This window comes from Labeo rohita, chromosome 9 (assembly GCF_022985175.1).
Source record: "Labeo rohita strain BAU-BD-2019 chromosome 9, IGBB_LRoh.1.0, whole genome shotgun sequence".
NCBI classification, from domain to species: Eukaryota; Metazoa; Chordata; class Actinopteri; order Cypriniformes; family Cyprinidae; genus Labeo; species Labeo rohita.
This window is the reverse complement of record NC_066877.1, coordinates 3941458-3957813: the sequence shown is the minus strand read 5'-3', so window position 1 is coordinate 3957813 and position 16356 is coordinate 3941458. Positions and strand designations below refer to the sequence as shown.

General features: G+C 37.5%; 1 protein-coding gene and 1 long non-coding RNA gene across 4 annotated transcripts in view; one reads left to right on the top strand and one right to left on the bottom strand.

The window, feature by feature from the left end:
* Nucleotides 1-16356, top strand: part of LOC127170905 (disintegrin and metalloproteinase domain-containing protein 23) — a 60655-nt gene that overhangs the window by 2923 nt on the left and 41376 nt on the right. For all 3 annotated transcript variants that reach the window (XR_007828422.1, XR_007828423.1, XM_051119230.1), the window contains exons 2-3: nt 332-543; nt 3229-3305. Coding sequence is in view for 1 of the 3 variants with exons in the window: in XM_051119230.1 (XP_050975187.1) it covers nt 332-543; nt 3229-3305 (289 nt within the window). In the remaining 2 variants the exon portion in view is untranslated. The remainder of the gene's footprint in view (nt 1-331; nt 544-3228; nt 3306-16356) is intronic.
* Nucleotides 10238-12413, bottom strand: LOC127170907 (uncharacterized). Its single transcript, XR_007828424.1, has 3 exons — nt 11849-12413; nt 11659-11726; nt 10238-10738 (listed from the first exon to the last, which is right to left on the bottom strand). It is a non-coding gene; the product is annotated as an uncharacterized LOC127170907 (long non-coding RNA).

Here is a 16356-nt window from a genome sequence, read left to right as displayed (position 1 = left end):
AAAAAAAAAAAAATATATATATATATATATATATATATATATATTTTTATAATAAATAATGGCATATTGCAATGATGGAGTACATAACAAGAGTAGCAGAGCTTTATGGCATTGTTCTCATTTTAATGATATTAATCATAGTTTAAATAGCTCATGCTTATCCCGATTGTTTGTAGCTTGTGACGCACGTACTGTAGTCCGCACACAGTACACCTGACACCAAAGTTTAATTTGAGGTTTCTTTGTGGTTCAGTGTCAGATTGGCCTAGTTTAGATGGCGTTAGTGTCAGGAGTGTTCATCAAACGAATGTGTGTGCATGTGTGTTGTCAGTGTTGGAGGCTGAGATCCCTGGGGAGGCAGTGTCACTGCTGCTACAGAAGGATGATACTGCAGCCGGACAGACACACAATGCCAGCAGGCCGCAGGAGTCAGAGCGCACACTCACATACCCGTCTCGCCTCATATACTACCTGAACGAAGCTTCTGAGAGCACCTATCATGATCTGAACACACGCGCTAAGATTCCTGACCCACAAGGACAGGTAAGAGCAGATTCAACTCAGCATCTGTTACAGAACATAACACCTCAGGTTATATCTATAGAAATTCAATCTAAATATGGCACTGCTGAGGCAGGACGTGAAACAGTTTTAATTGAAATGTTCACCCAGACATTCAAATTTGCTGACAATGTAGTCACCCTCAGGGCATCCAAGATGTAGATGAGTTTGCTTATTCATTGGAACAGATTTGGAGAAATTTAGCATTACATTATTTGCTCTGCAGTGAATGGGATGAGGCAATGGTTTAAAGTTAAAACGTTGTAATGATGCATGTGTTCATTAGAAACTGGATTTGTGTGAATTTCTAGTGGATTAGTGATTTTATAAAAATTCTAATTTTTGGGTGAACTATTCTTTTAAAAAACAAAAACACAATTTACATAGTGTGACCCATTACTATAAAAAAAAAACATTATTGATAATATTGCGTTTTATTAATGTAGTTTTTTTTTAAATAAAATAATACAATAATAAAGTGATAAATACCATACTATAGAAATACTATTATATTTTAAAATAGAAAAGGAGTATTAAATAAAAAAAAACAATTATTTGATAGTAAACTTATATTTTAATATTTACCAATTCTTTCATTGTTGTTTTTTTTTTTTTTTTTTTTTTTTTTTTTACATTTTTATTAAACTGTACCATAAATTTGTCCTATGGTTTGACATAGCAAAAATTAAATATTTTAAATTAAATAGCATGAGAGATATTTATCTTCACTGTTAGACACTCATTTTCATATAGTGTTATTTATTTATTGTGAAATTATAATTAACATAATTTGTTCCCCGTGACTTGTTGGACAATTTCAAGACAAACTTTGACAACAAGACAAACCTTTCTGTCTTCTGTTCAAAACTGCTGAAAACAATAGCATTTTAAGATGAGTAATATTTATATCTCCCCTATTACAATACTTTTTTTTTTGTTGTTGTTGTTGTTGTTGTTGTTGTTGTTGTTGTTTTGTTTTGTTTTTTTTTTTGAGGTAAAAAGCTGTGGTTCTTTTATGTGTCACACCATAGGACATTATGTCACACTAAAGGACAGAAACGGTAATTATTAAAGTATTTCTATTTAATTTTGAATATGTCAAAGAAGAAAGATAGTGTCATTTTGATACGAATAATATCAACATGTTTTTTAAACAACACAAAATAATTTTCATCAACAAAATTCAGTCTCTTAGTCAATCAGTTTGTTACTGAAACTATTCTAGCCCCAAAGTATCACATTTTATACTTATTTTCATGACACTTTTAAACAGTGCAAGTTTTCTGCAAAAACATCAGAAAATAGTTTAATTAATGTAACTATTGCTTTTAAGAGCACTGACATTGATCAAAAAAGAACAAAAAAGCAGTTAAACAAATCTTATTTAATTATTTAAAATGCTTCTTAAAGAGACCTTGTCCTCTGGTGTGACATCACATTTTTTCGTACACCAAAGGAAGTTTCAGCCTTTTGTTTCAATTAATGACCTTGATTAGCAGTTAGCAAGACACATTTGCATAATTTTCCATGATTATGTAGTTTAACATACCATTTTTAATTAAAATATATATAATTTAGGGATGTCACACCAAAAGACAACAAAATGCAACTCTTTTGTAGTGGTTCCAAAAAAGTTAAATATTTGAACAATTCTGAGAGACAAAAATTGCATGTGCACATGTCATGGCTTAAAAGGGGGCTTCAATAACATGATCATAAATGGGGTCCTTTAACTAATTAAAGATTTCTTTGGAATTGGCTGAAATCAAGATATGGTGACACACCAGAGCACAGGGTTTTCAGAAACAAAATGTATCAAGTACCTATGCTTTCAGAAATGTATATATGAAAAAATATGATTGCAATTTACTAAAACAGACACTTGTACAATTTTGACAGAGGTATTTATTAACATTTTTATGCTTTTATTTTTAATGTATAAAAGTTGTAATTTAATGAACCATGCTTGAATCAGTCACACCATTGGACAATTTTGTGATTTGGCTCAAAAATAAAAATAAAAAATCAAATAACACTGCAGCTTTTATAACAACAGGTCAATGAAGGACAAAGAAATGCTTAACGAGTTACTGCATTTTAAATAACAACAATATTAATTATATTCATTTTTATCTTGTGGGACACTGAAAATTCCATGTCACATCAGCAACCCATATATATATATATATATATATATATATATATATGGATTTTTATCATTTTCAAACTTTTACTTATATTTTAGGTTCTTATTTTGGGTTGTTTTTCAAATGCAAATGAAAGATAATTCATTTTTTATATTATTCATTAACTTAACAGAAGCAAACCAAAAGAAATGTTCAAAACAACTTTACATTATGTACCATTTGAGATAAAAACAGACAGTATTACATACACAGGACTGGGCAAGCCATGTTTTCCCCAGTCCTTGGCCTTATCATGATAATGAGATAATGTGTCTGTGATTATTGCAGCTGCAAATTTCCATAATTTTGTTAACATTACACAGACGTTGCTTTGTAATTGCTTCACCTTGTTTTGAATGGACAGTAAAAATAGGCACATTTCCGATGATAGCTCGAGGGGCTTGTTCTGTAAACAGTAACGGTCAGTCGTTTTAGCATCTGGTCAGACACTAAATCTTCACTTTTTTTCTTCCTTCAATAGGAGATCCATCTCGCTCAGGCTTCATTTCAACTTCAGGCCTTTGGATCACGATTCATTTTGGATCTCACATTAAACAAGTGAGTATTGCGAAGTCAACTGAGTATTTCTGCTGTTCTGTCATTTCACTGTATCTACATGTGCACACTCTCATAGGCCTCACACACTTATGACATGAGACATGTGTCTCTCATGATGCTGTGCCAGACTATTGATGTGTTGTGTCTCTGTGAACCTAACACATGCACTTATGGGAATACAGAGCCTCTCTTTTGTGTTACTGGAAGCTTCTGTGCTCGGATCCACTTCCATTTAGCTTCACAGAATTACACTGGAAATAACACCATATCCTTTCTTTCTTTCTTTCTTTCTTTCTTTCTTTTTCAATATCAAGTGGTGTTGGCTCCCTGAATGGTTATTGCAGGTTTTGTAACCAAAACACTATATACTGTAACTACACCCTTCAATAATCTAGAAGCTCCAAAGCCAGACATTCATCTCAACGGAATGTGTTTATGTGTGGTTAAAACACACTCACGCACACAAAATCCTACATAAAAAAGAAGTAAACTTAGGGGCCGTTCACACATAACGTATTTCTCCATACCAATGTGCTACTTTTCCATTGTTTTTTCTATGTAAACACATGCTAGACGGACGTGTATGACCATTGCGCCTCACGTCTTTTGTAGCGTCTCACACGTTTTTTAGGATGTCATGTTAAGATTCAACTTTTGATAAGCACCGCTCATAAATGTCAGTTCCAAAACAGTGGACCAATCAGAAGACCCTGAAGGTGGGGCAAGCATTGCAAGCTTTTGTTTACAGTACCAGGTTGGTGTGGCAATGGTTTTATTTGACAACAGCATGGTGGAGAAAGCACTGGTGCATTTTAATTTTAAAACACATAACTTTTCCTACGATTTTGCCTGTTGTTTACGCTACTCCAGTGACTTTCAAAAACACTGCAGAGCCCGTTTTAGTTTGAAAACTCAGAGGTTGCGTTTCAGTGTAAACAGACCAAAATGGAGATTTCAATGGATTTAAAAACAATAGTGTAGCTGCCTACATTTGCTTTGCGTATCTTTGACGTATCATGTAAACAGTAACATCGTGCTCATAGCCGGACCTGCATGAATGGTCATGAGACATGCGTTTTCAGTTGTGTTAGTGTTTTAGCAGTTGTGTTCAGATATAACACTTTTTTTTCCCAAGCGATTATCACAACCTGTTTCCTTAAAAAAACAGCCTGATAATCTCTATCTATATTGCTGTTTGGCAACTTTCTGTTATTTCTGTTCAAAAGCAAAAGTATCTAGGCCTCGCTTTTTTTAAAAAAGCCATTCCTGAGTGCTGTGTCTCACGATATTAGATGCAAAGACGCATTCTGTGTGAACAGCCCCTGATGTGCACTGTAGTGTATTTCCGAACTTAAAAGTTTATTTAAAAAAAAAATAAAACTATTTTAAGAAAGTATCTATAAATGAAAGAAAATAAATTTTTTAATTTCACATTTTGCAGGCAGAAGCCAAAAACAGAGCATTCAGGAGAAATCCAAAAGATTTTTACTAACAAATTAAAAAAAATCAATACAAAGACAGGGCTAAAACAGATGGCCAGACTGTGATAGGGCAAAACATAAATTAACCTATATAAAAATATAGCTGCAAGCAGTGACTACCCGGGTTCAAGTGCTTAAGGCATTTAAGCATATACGGAAAAAGACATTACATATTATTTAGCAAGGCTGTACCCACCTAAATCAATGATTAAAAAAGCATTTTTGGCAAATCCAGGTAATTTACCACATAAATATGATGTTTATTGTTTTATTGTTTATGACTCTTATAGCGCCAGCTGTTGTCCGATAATGTCAGCAGGTTTCATGAAGTTTTGAGTTTTCCTTGTTTCCTTGAGTTTTATAGGAATTTGGGTATATTTGGACAAGTCCCTTTTCTAAACAACCACGTTATAGCTTCACAAATGGTAAATTTAAACCTTTTTTTTTTTTTTAATTTAATTATTGGTTTAGAGAGTCCAGAGAATTGTACTGCAGTGTGTTTTTCCAAACTAGTTTGCAAAAGTAGGATTACATCTTGTTAATCATTTAACAAACTATTTGATTGACAGCAGTGGTTCTGAAGGCAAAGTTGTCTGGAATGAGGAGTTCTGTCATATGATAGGAATATTGTGCATATGTGTGAAAAACTGCACAACGTACAATCGTTTACATCCTTGAAAAATGCCATATTGCCCCCCAGTGGCCCATTTCTTTCAGATTTCTCTCAGAGCTTAGGGGCCATGAGTCAAACAGGCCCACCAAGTTTCGTTCCAATCAGCCTCCATTAACCTTGTCTAACAGGTGCTCAAACTTCGTCAGCCAGTGGTGGCCATGTTTTTTGGGATACACAGATGTCCTTGTAGACACTTGTGGCACTCCTAACCAAGACACAGTGATTTTCATGTTGATAGGACAAATGGTTGTGCAATTGTAGCCATTTTTATGTTTTTCCCTCTTATAGCACCACGAAGTGGCCAAGCTCAGCGATTTTTTAATGGAGCTCTAACATTAGTGCTCTGAGTTTGGCAAAGATATCTCATTTCATTCAGGAGTTATAGGCATTTTACCAAAAGTGTCTCTCACCCGTTTTGGTGCCCCCTTTGAGACATTGATTTGAAACTCCAACTTTTTTTGATAATACATTTGATAATTATGATATTCACTCTTCAGAGAATCTCTCTGCACTGGTTTGGTTCCAGTTGGGCGAAAAACCTAGGACTTGTTCGCAAAAGTGGATTTTTCAAAAAATCCGAAATACCCCAAAATTTTGCTAGGCTCACGACATGCGTTTTGTCCGATGTTAGCCAAGGATTCCAGTGACATAAGACACTTGAACCTGCGACTGATGGTTTAGGAATTATGAGAGATTTCATACTTTCAATTGCTGTAGCACCCTCGTCAGGCTGATTGGGGCCAGCCTTGGTCATGTTGTAGGCGGTGTGAGTACTACCATCCCTCCAAGTTTCAAGTCTCTATGACTTACAGTTTGGTCTGCACGATAAGTTTTACATGGAGATTGCTGAGCTGTGACCATTCTAATTGCAATAGGGTTTCAGTGCTTGAACCCCTAACTAGCAAACACAACAGATTAACCTTACTTGACTGACTGGGAGCTAGGGACATGGGCAGGGATACAAATGATCTAACAAAGGACAAAGCACACTGGACAGACAATAAACAGGGAAAGAAATGAGGACAGGTGGGGTAAATGAAACAAAGATCATGATAATTTATCATAAATCATGACACTCATGATAATTATAAGCATGGTACCTGCAGGTAAAAAGGCATGGGGTTGAGACTAAAAGAGGATAGAAGAGAACCTATCTGCCTTGCTCAAACTGTCAGCAAAAAAACAATTTTTGCATATCCAGATATTATCCAGGTGGGTTTTTGAAAGTCTGAACAGCAAAAAAGAACCCCCCCCAAAAAAAAATGAAATCTTCTTCTTTTTTTTTTGTTTTTTTTTTTAAATCTGATTCAAACCACATATTGAGGTGGTTTGAAATGTGATTCCAATTGAATTTTTACAGATGCATCTCAGTCTGGATTCTCTGGATGCTAAAATCGGATTTTGATCCAGTCTTAAATGCATCACACAACAATAACGTCAAAATGTCTCCTCCATCACTGAGTTTTTCTTGTACAACAGAGGAGTTCTGCACCGTGACTCAACAGGCGCCTGTTTGGACATTACCAAGATGATGCATGTACATTTTTCCTGCATCTGTTTTGAAAGGCTTATCAAAAATGTGGGTGCATGTGCATTGTAACCAAACATACTTTGCAGTTAAGTTGGTTATCTGGACACACGTCGAATTTGATCACTTGCCTGAAAAAAACCACTTGAGAAAAAATCCAATTTGCTTGCAGTCTAAACACAGCCTTTGAAACAAACACACACACCACACATATACATAGCACATGGATGTGTTGCCAAGTCCTCAGTTTTACCGCAGGTTTAAGCGATCTCCCCCCAACCGCCCAGAATACGAGGGGAAAACTGGAAAACTTTTGACAAGATGTAATATTGTCAAACAAACAGCACGGAGCAAACTAATCTCACCAGCACAGTACTGTTCAATTAAAATACTTTGAAACTGTACACAAATAAGGCTAAAACATTAGCTAAGCAGTATAACTACAGGGCATTCACAAAGCAGTCTGGAGTGAAATGATTTGTGCAAACATAAATGTATTTAGATAGAATTTGAGGCACATTACCCTGAAAAAAAAGAAGTAATCCACTGCGTCATCAGTGGCTCAGATGTTGGGAGAAAATGAAGACTCTTACGTAGTCTTACATCCAAACACAGAGCACTGGGTTTGCTTATGATACATTGTTGACATTACAGCTGTTAGAGCATGGAGAAAATGGAAGAGACTGTACACAGCACAACTTGCTGAGGTTGTAAACAATGACAATGCAGGACTGTCAGTCAGCGGCCGTGGGCGGGGCCTAAACAATGTGACATCACACTGCACAGAGAATCAAAACCAGTCTAATGAGACTGATTTGGCTTAATAGGGATTAAAAAAAGGAGCGGGTGGATTTTTATCATTGTAGGGTGGTTATGTTCACACACTGCCAGCACTTTATGTCCAAACACCATGTAAAAGTGGATTTTGCATAATAGGTTCTTTAATAACAATTGGACTGATTTTGTTTTGCACACCTGGCAATCCTAGGCCCAAGCCAACTCGTAGCCGCATACTTACACAATGACAAGAAGATAGGAGCGTCAGGGCTCTGTAACCAAACAGCAAATAAACAGAAGAGGTATATTAATTCCATAATAAGTCGTTTTTTAAAAATAAATGTGCTTTTGCACCAAAATTATACTTCCGATTAGGGAAAAAAATGTGATTATTAGTATTTAGTGCCTGTTATGGTTTACTATTGCTCTAAAGTTCAATTGTGTAAAAGGCATTCATGATGTAGCAAATAATGTTGCTTGTTGATTACTGTAAGTGCTATTACTTTTCAGAGCAATTTGATCTTTGAATTTTTGCTTCGCGGATGATTAAAAAAAAAAAAAAACATTGGTTAAAAAAAGAAACTGGCTAAAGTCATTGACATTGTTCCACTGCTGCACATTATGCTCGAGTTAATTGTGGCTGACAATTCTGACCCGAGTCCTGAGAGACTAAAAATGCTGTAATTGTCAAAGAGGAGTGGTGTCTGTCTGTCAGACCGCTTTGATGGATATGCGGTTTGCCTTCCAGACTCAATGTCTCTCTCACTCGCAGTGTCTGTGTGTGTGTGCGGGTAGCATGTGAATAGCGTGTGGCCAGTGTTGTGGTTGTGCGACAGTCTTGATCTAAATATAGCCGCCCCACAGCATGCAGCTGAGCGACTGCAGCTCAGAGAATCCCTCTCTGGCTGCACCTGTAAAACATCACTCATCACAACCCAGCTTCACCCTACTCCTGTATCCTCCTCACTCCCAGCAGCTGCGGGATTCTTCAGTCATCATACTGCCTGTATCAGATTAGTTTCATTGAAGTGACATGCCGAGGTGTTTTAGCATATAACTTTGAACTGTGTTTTGTTTGGTGTGTCGTAGTTCTAGACAATACACTGTAAAAAATAAAAACCCAATTTTTTGAGTCAGCTTAAAATAATTTGTTACCCTGCTGCCTTAAAATTTTAAGTTCAGCCAACTAAAATTAGTTTAGTCAACTTGAAATGTTGAGTTGTACTAAGTAACAACTTAGATATTTGTGTTTGCTAAACTTAACAGATGGGTAAGTAACCCAGCTGCCTTAAAATTTGAAGTTGATTGAACTCAAATATCTAAGTTGTCACTTAGTATAATTTAACATTTCAAGTTGAATAAACTTTTTTTTTAATTGAGTGAACTTAAAATTTTAAGGCAGCCAGGCTACAAATTATTTTAAGTTGACTCAACAAATTGTTTTTTTACAGTGTATACAAGAAATGTGAAAGTCTCTTCAAGTAATGTCAACTACAGACTCATAAATTCAGAACTGTTTATCATTCTAAAAACCCATTTTAAACTCTTGTGGGAACCCATGCTAAAATGCTAATTTCATGCTGAAATGCTAATATCAGGAATACAAACTGACCAGCTCTACACTGTAAAAAACAATTTGTTGAGTCAACTTAAAATAATTTGTAACCTGGCTGCCTTAAAATTTTAAGGTCAGTCAACTCAAAAAAAGTTTATTCAACTTGAAATGTTAAATTATACTAAGTGACAACTTAGATATTTGAGTTGAATCAACTTCAAATTTTAAGGCAGCTGGGTTACTTACCCATCTGTTAAGTTTAGCAAACACAAATATCTAAGTTGTTACTTAGTACAACTTAACATTTCAAGTTGACTGAACTTATTTTAGTTGACTGGACTTAAAATTTTAAGGCAGCAGGGTAACAAATTATTTTAAGATGACTCAACAAATTGTGTTTTTTTTTTTTTTTGTTTTTTTTTTACAGTGTAGAGGGTTTGCCCGATGTCACGTTTTGGTCAGTTACCCAGATGTGCGGCCATTGCAGCAATACTCATATGTAAACAGCAGCACTGATTGCATGGTTAATGTACCACTGAAGACATTGTTCTACTAATTTATCTAAGCCATGGAAAATGTGTGTACGCTGATAAATGTGTATACGCTGCTAAAGAGAAGGACTTAGTACACTCTAAACCCGGATAAGTTGAATTTACTTAAAAAATTGGAGGAAACTGGTTGCCCTAAAAAATTTAAGTAATGTAAAGTTTATTTAACTTAAAATGTTTTGTAATATGAATTACAAAGGTCATTTCATTTAACTTAAAATGTTTTGTAACATCATTTCATTTGCAATTATTATAACTATTATATTTAAGTCAAATATACTAATTTCCAGGTTAAATCTATATCAAATGTTTTATTTTTCCAATTTGTTAACCTAGAAAATTAAGAAAAAAGCAAACAAATAAAGGAACATTAATGCAATTTTCCCTTTTATTTTAAATCAATTCAATTACAAATATTCAATTGAAAACACAACAAAACCATTTTTTCATATCCTGAAAACATTTCCCCATAAAACATGGGAGAAAAAAAAAAGTTCAAAAAGATACTAGTTCAACAAATTAACTTATCGTTAAGCACACAAACAAGTTTTCCTCAGAATCGCAACAAACAGCATCAAAACGATATGTTTTTTCCACACTCTGAGCTCACACTATTGGCAATACTGAATTTTAGGTGTCAGCTCACCTTTTCCCGACAAAAAATATAAAATGCTTTTCATACACTTAGGATAGTCCAGGTGTAGGCAGGGAAATCAGTCTGAAAACAATGGACATAGAAGGCCTGAGATTGGTCAGTTCATCCATTACCAAGCTTTCTTCCAAGATGATTCCCACTCTAGATGAGGTGAGCTGTGAACTTTCTTGATCAACGCTGAGGATCCTTACTGAAGTCTGTCTTGTCAGCTGCCTCCTAACAGAGGAAGAAACAGAACGACAAATACATTATCAAGTCAGTTAGACAATGCTGTTGTTAAATACTCAAAGTCATACTGCCTTCACACCATGTCATAATTACTTTAATTCTGAGAGGACAACATTGTGATGTTCAGCTTGTGAGCTGTTCATGTCAATAGACTGGGAATTGCGCTTTTCTATGGCAACACTATCAATGTCTAAATTAATCTGGAGCAGTCAGATACAGTGGTTAGGTGGTACAGCTCTCAGAAAATTTCCAGTTTACAGATGGTAATTAGACTTTAGGGTTTACGTTTAATTGTACATCTACAGAATATTTATAGTAAAATCCACATACAAACACTACTGGCATATGGTCAGGAAGATCGGTGTTATTCAGGAAAGCTTGTAAACAACAGGAATGAGTGCAGGACAGACTCACACCATCATCATTATGAATAATCTTCTGACACACACTGTGCTAGTCAAAGTGATCATCCTCAGAACAGGTCTCAGTTAACCCACGACATACAGTTGATCTTGAACTTTGGTGTGAAGGTGGCATAAATGTGAACAAGGAAATTGTTTTGTTCTTGAATAATTTCCATGTTTGAACAAAGAGACAGGGTTTCACAGACAGGGCTTCACAGACAGGGCTTAGCTTAAGCCAGGACTAGGCCTTAGTTAAATTAAGATACTTAAATAGCTTTTATAAAAACGCCTTAAAAACTTTACTGGTGTGCATCTTGAGAAAAGAAAAATGGCACTGACATATTTTAAAATATGTCATTACAAGGTATTTTCAGTAAAGACTCCTTGTCATGTTATTAAACATGTTATTTTATTCTGAGACTGGCCTTAAGCCTTGTCTGTGAAACCAGGAGGAAAATGTGTAAATAGCAGTGCTCTCTTATCAGTTATTAGGATCATACTTACACTTTCAAAGCATCTCTTCCATTTCTTCTTTCTTCCAAAACAAGATAGTCGTTAAGAGGACTCTGAACCTAGATAGAACAGAAGTATATTCATCCGCCTTTGTATTTATACCGCTAATTAACGAAAACTTACGCTTTCAAACAATAGCCATGTCTAAATTAAACGTGGTACATTAACGTACTGCACTCACCATATTAGCTCCACCTTTGTCGCTCCTCGGCTGGAATCGCGGCTACTGTATGAGTAAAACTAAATTTACACTCCTCACAAACAACAGCTCCTCGAGTGAAAAAGAAATCATTGAAAGAAAAAGGCAAAAAATGTTAGTCGAACTCGCCAGTCAGGGGTTCAAGCGCAGGCGAGTGAGAACACTAGCTATCAACGGATGAGAAATGTCCCGTCGTTTAGACGAACAACAACTTTTGCCGATCACAAAGAGTTTCTCGAGGGACGTGATAAAAGATAAATGGCGGAAAACAATGCCAATAGAACTATCTAAATCTAAATTTCCACATTCATCCACAGCTTAAATTCATACACAATCACAGTGACAAAATGGCGCTGTTACTCGCAGCACCGGTGGAGGAGGCGTGGTCAGGAGATAAATTTCATAATACGAGTTAATTTAACTTAAGTTTATTCACAGGTTCAAATATGTCTACAAATTAGTAGAATCTACTTATATTTTATAAGCAATGCAGTAAAACTTAAATATTGTGTTCAATTGTAATTAAATGGTTTAATTAGATACAAAATCCGGGTTTACAGTGTACCCTGTTGAAAAATCCAGCGTACAAAAAAGTTTTTCTGTTGGTCGGGCCTTCTGTCACAAACTGTGTCGGAGGGATGACACGGAGACATGGATCAAGGAAAAGTCTTTAATAAGATCTAAAAACATCTGTTCCTTGTGGGAAAATCCACACAAGGAACAGCAAGACACATTTTTGAGACCCGACAAAAAGACAGACAGCACAGACTGAGACTTAAATAAATGGGGAAATGAGGGCAGTTAACAAGACACACCTGCATCAAAAGACATAAACCATGAGGGAGATGACAAAGGGAGGAGACAGGAGGGACTTGGAGTAGGCAGCGCCAGGTGGCACCCACGGTGGAGCCGTATGGTGGAGGAAGGGCTGACGACTCCAGGGGGCTGACTGACAGCGGGAGAGCAGGTGGAGGAGGAGCCCAAGGCGGAGACAAAGAGCCGATGAGCCAAGGAGACGAGGAGGATCTGGAGGGCCAAGGTGGAACAGATGGCTCAGGCAACGTAGGCAGAGATCCAGAAGGCCGCGGTGGAGCCGAAGCAACAGAGGACCAAGGTGGAGCCAAAGGGAAAGAGGAGCCTGACAGAGCCAGAGGCACGGATGGATGAGGCACAGCCTGAGGAGTGGAGTCCTAAGGTGATGGATGGTTTACGACAGACCAAGGCAGAGCCGGTGGGATGAGGGAGCCCGACGGAGCCGGTGGACTGCTGGGACACAGCGGAGAGGAAGGAGCTAGGAGCCATGGTGGACACACACACCAAATTGTGACTCCCAGCACCAGGAGCACACCAGGAGCCTGACAGGGCTGGCAGGCACTTTAGGGCAGACAAGAAGTTCACAAGTGGCCTCCATGGCTGAAACAGGACTGAATGGGAATTCAGACGAAGGCGGGAGGAGAGGAGGCAGGTCGGCATATATATCCATCTCAAACTCTCATTCAAAGTCCCACAGTCCCAGATTCACCCTCAGCCATGGTGCAGTGGGTGGAACTTCTCTCTACGCTCTCACTGTCCACGGTCTTCTCCCTCGTGGCAGGCACTGTAGCCGGCTCTTGCACCTAGTCTGACATCACTTGAAGCTCTGGCTCCATGGCGATCCTCAGCTCTGTCACTCCATTTGGCGATGGTTCATCTGGCACAGCAGGCCCGGGTTCTCCATCATCAGTAGGCTGGGCTGTGGTTCGGGCTGTGGTCTGGATTGGGCCCGGACGCTCCTCAGACACTGAATGATCACCTCCCTCCAGCTCAGTCCAGTGGTGTCTGGTAGGTCATTGGGGCAATGGTAATTTGCCCTGATCCAGAACAGTGAGTGTAGCGCAGCGTCGTCAAACACCATTAAAGCGGTGAGCTGGCTGAACTCAACCTCATACTCCAAAATAGAAAGGTCTTTACGAGCTAGGGTGGTGAATTTGGCGGGGAAGGGATTCATAGGGGAAAAACAAAAACACAGAAATAAAACAGAGGAAAAACACGCAGATAAACTTTTTTTTTATCAGTCGGGTCTTCTGTTACAAACTGTGCTGGAGAGACAATGCAGAGACATGGATCAAACACAATCCAAACACAAGGGAAAATAAACCCACAAGTAACAGAAAGACACACAAACTTGATGTTTTTAGACCCGACAAATACAGACAGCTCAGACTGAGACTTAAATATATGGGGAAATGAGGACAATTAACATGACACACCTGAATCAAATGGCACAATAAACCATGAGGGAAAACTAGGTCACGGAGAGCACATGGGGAGAAAAACACACACAGTCCAGAGGTGTGACAGAATGCAGTGTAGTGAATGTATGAGTTGCACGGACCATAGGGCAGTCCATATTGTCAAGCCCTGTAATAGGTGGTAAATATCTGTGCGATCTGCTTTCTTTGTCGCAGACTGGCGACCTGACAGTTCTTCTTTCTATTTCTTATCCCGACAGGATCATGTGACACTGAAAACTGTAGTAATGATGCTGAAAATTCAGCTTTCATCACAGAAATAAATTACATTTTAAAATATTATTTTAAAATGGAAAACATTTACTTAAACTTGTAATAATATTTCAAAATATTGCTGTTTTTTATTAAATAAAAAACAGCGGCCTTGGTAAACAGAAGAAACTTTTTTGGTTCAAAGCATAAAAAACTCTTGCTGACCACAAACTTTTGAACAGTAGTTTCTGCACTTTCCCCTGTCAGGGAAAAACTGCCTGCTTTCAGTGTGCAAGAAGCAGTCAGTCTTGAGGACATTAAAATAAGGTGCATAAATTAATTTAGTATGTGGTGCACTGTAAAAAACAATTTGTTGAGTCAACTTAAAATAATTTGTAACCTAGCTGCCTTAAAATTTTAAGTTCAGTCAACTCAAAAAAAAGTTTATTCAACTTTAAATGTTAAATTTAATGTTAAATTTAATTTAAATGTTAAATTAACCAAGTGACAACTTAGATATTTGAGTTGAATCAACTTCAGATTTTAAGGCAGCTGGGTTACTTACCCATCTGTTAAGTTTAGCAAACACAAATATCTAAGTTGTTACTTAGTACAGCTTGACATTTCAAGTTGACTAAACTTATTTTAGTTAACTGAACTTCAAATTTTAAGGCAGCAGGGTAACAAATTATTTTAAGCTGACTCAACAAACTGTGTTTTTTATTTTTTACAGTGTAGAAGTATCCAGATGAATGCACATTCTAAGAGACTTCTTTTAAAAATCTGCTGAGCCAAACTTTTGAATGGTAGTGTCAATTGCTAACAAGTTGCTAAATAAGGACTACAACTACCTTGGGGATGTGAGTTTACATGCTTAATGAATTGGACAGTGGTTGTAGTCCTTAAGTATTCCCCCTACAAACTGAAATCATAAACATCTCTGTGCGGTGGGATTTTAAAGTCAACATGGAATTAAAGCCTGTCCGAATATACAGTCCAGGTCATACTGAGCATGAATCCAGATGTTATTCCACAGAAAACAGATCTTGCCTTTGTAATCTTTCATGAAAAGCTACTTCCTCTTTGTGGCTACAATCACCTAAACAGATGCAAATGTTGATTTAATGCATGAATTTAATTAATGTTAATGTGAGAAAGATGGAAGAATTGTTGGGATACTTTGAGAGTGTTGTAGCACTAGGGTTGCTTTATCAGTTCATGATGGATTAGTGTGGAAATCTGGGTCACACTGGGTCAATACCATTGTTATATCAAGGCCAAACACAGAGAGGGAAGTGTGTAGTACCTACAGTTCTTCATTTCACACCATGTCCTGTTGTTCCCTCACATACGCCCGCACTAGCCACGGGTCCACTAATGCTAAAAGTCGTCTAATATTCTGTTCCAAGCCTTCAGATGCTGCTGCAATCCTGTTTGCTCCAGAGCTAACCTGCACTGTGTGTTTCAGTCACTTCCACAAGGTTACAGGAAAACGCCGTTCTGGCAGAAAGTGGCCTCCGTTGAAGTGAGCAGTCAGCTAAGAATGAGACAGCTAGTGGTTTGTCAGCTAGAGTGCATATTTGCGTGTTCTGCCTCGCTGACTCAAGTTGAGGCATGTGATGATTAAAGGACGCTGAAGGTGAATCAGTGTCACTTCCTGACACACACACACTAAACAGTGCCTACCTCTATATTACACAAATACTCACACGACAGATGTGAAGATGTCAGTCTCAGTCTAAAACACCTCTTAGATTGCTCTCTTTTGACAGAGCACATCAGGTGTGCAATGACAAGGCCAACAGCTACAGTATGTGATCCCCGCAGTGCAGATGGGACAGTCATCGTGGGGCACACACAAAACCACTACTGTCCTGCTAGATGATTAGGGCTGCCAACTGAGGAAATGCCTATGTGTATAGCCTAATATTATAGTTTCAGTAGTCTATGTAGTCTATGGCATATAAACTATATAGCCTAGTTTATGGCTGTCTAATACACTGTATG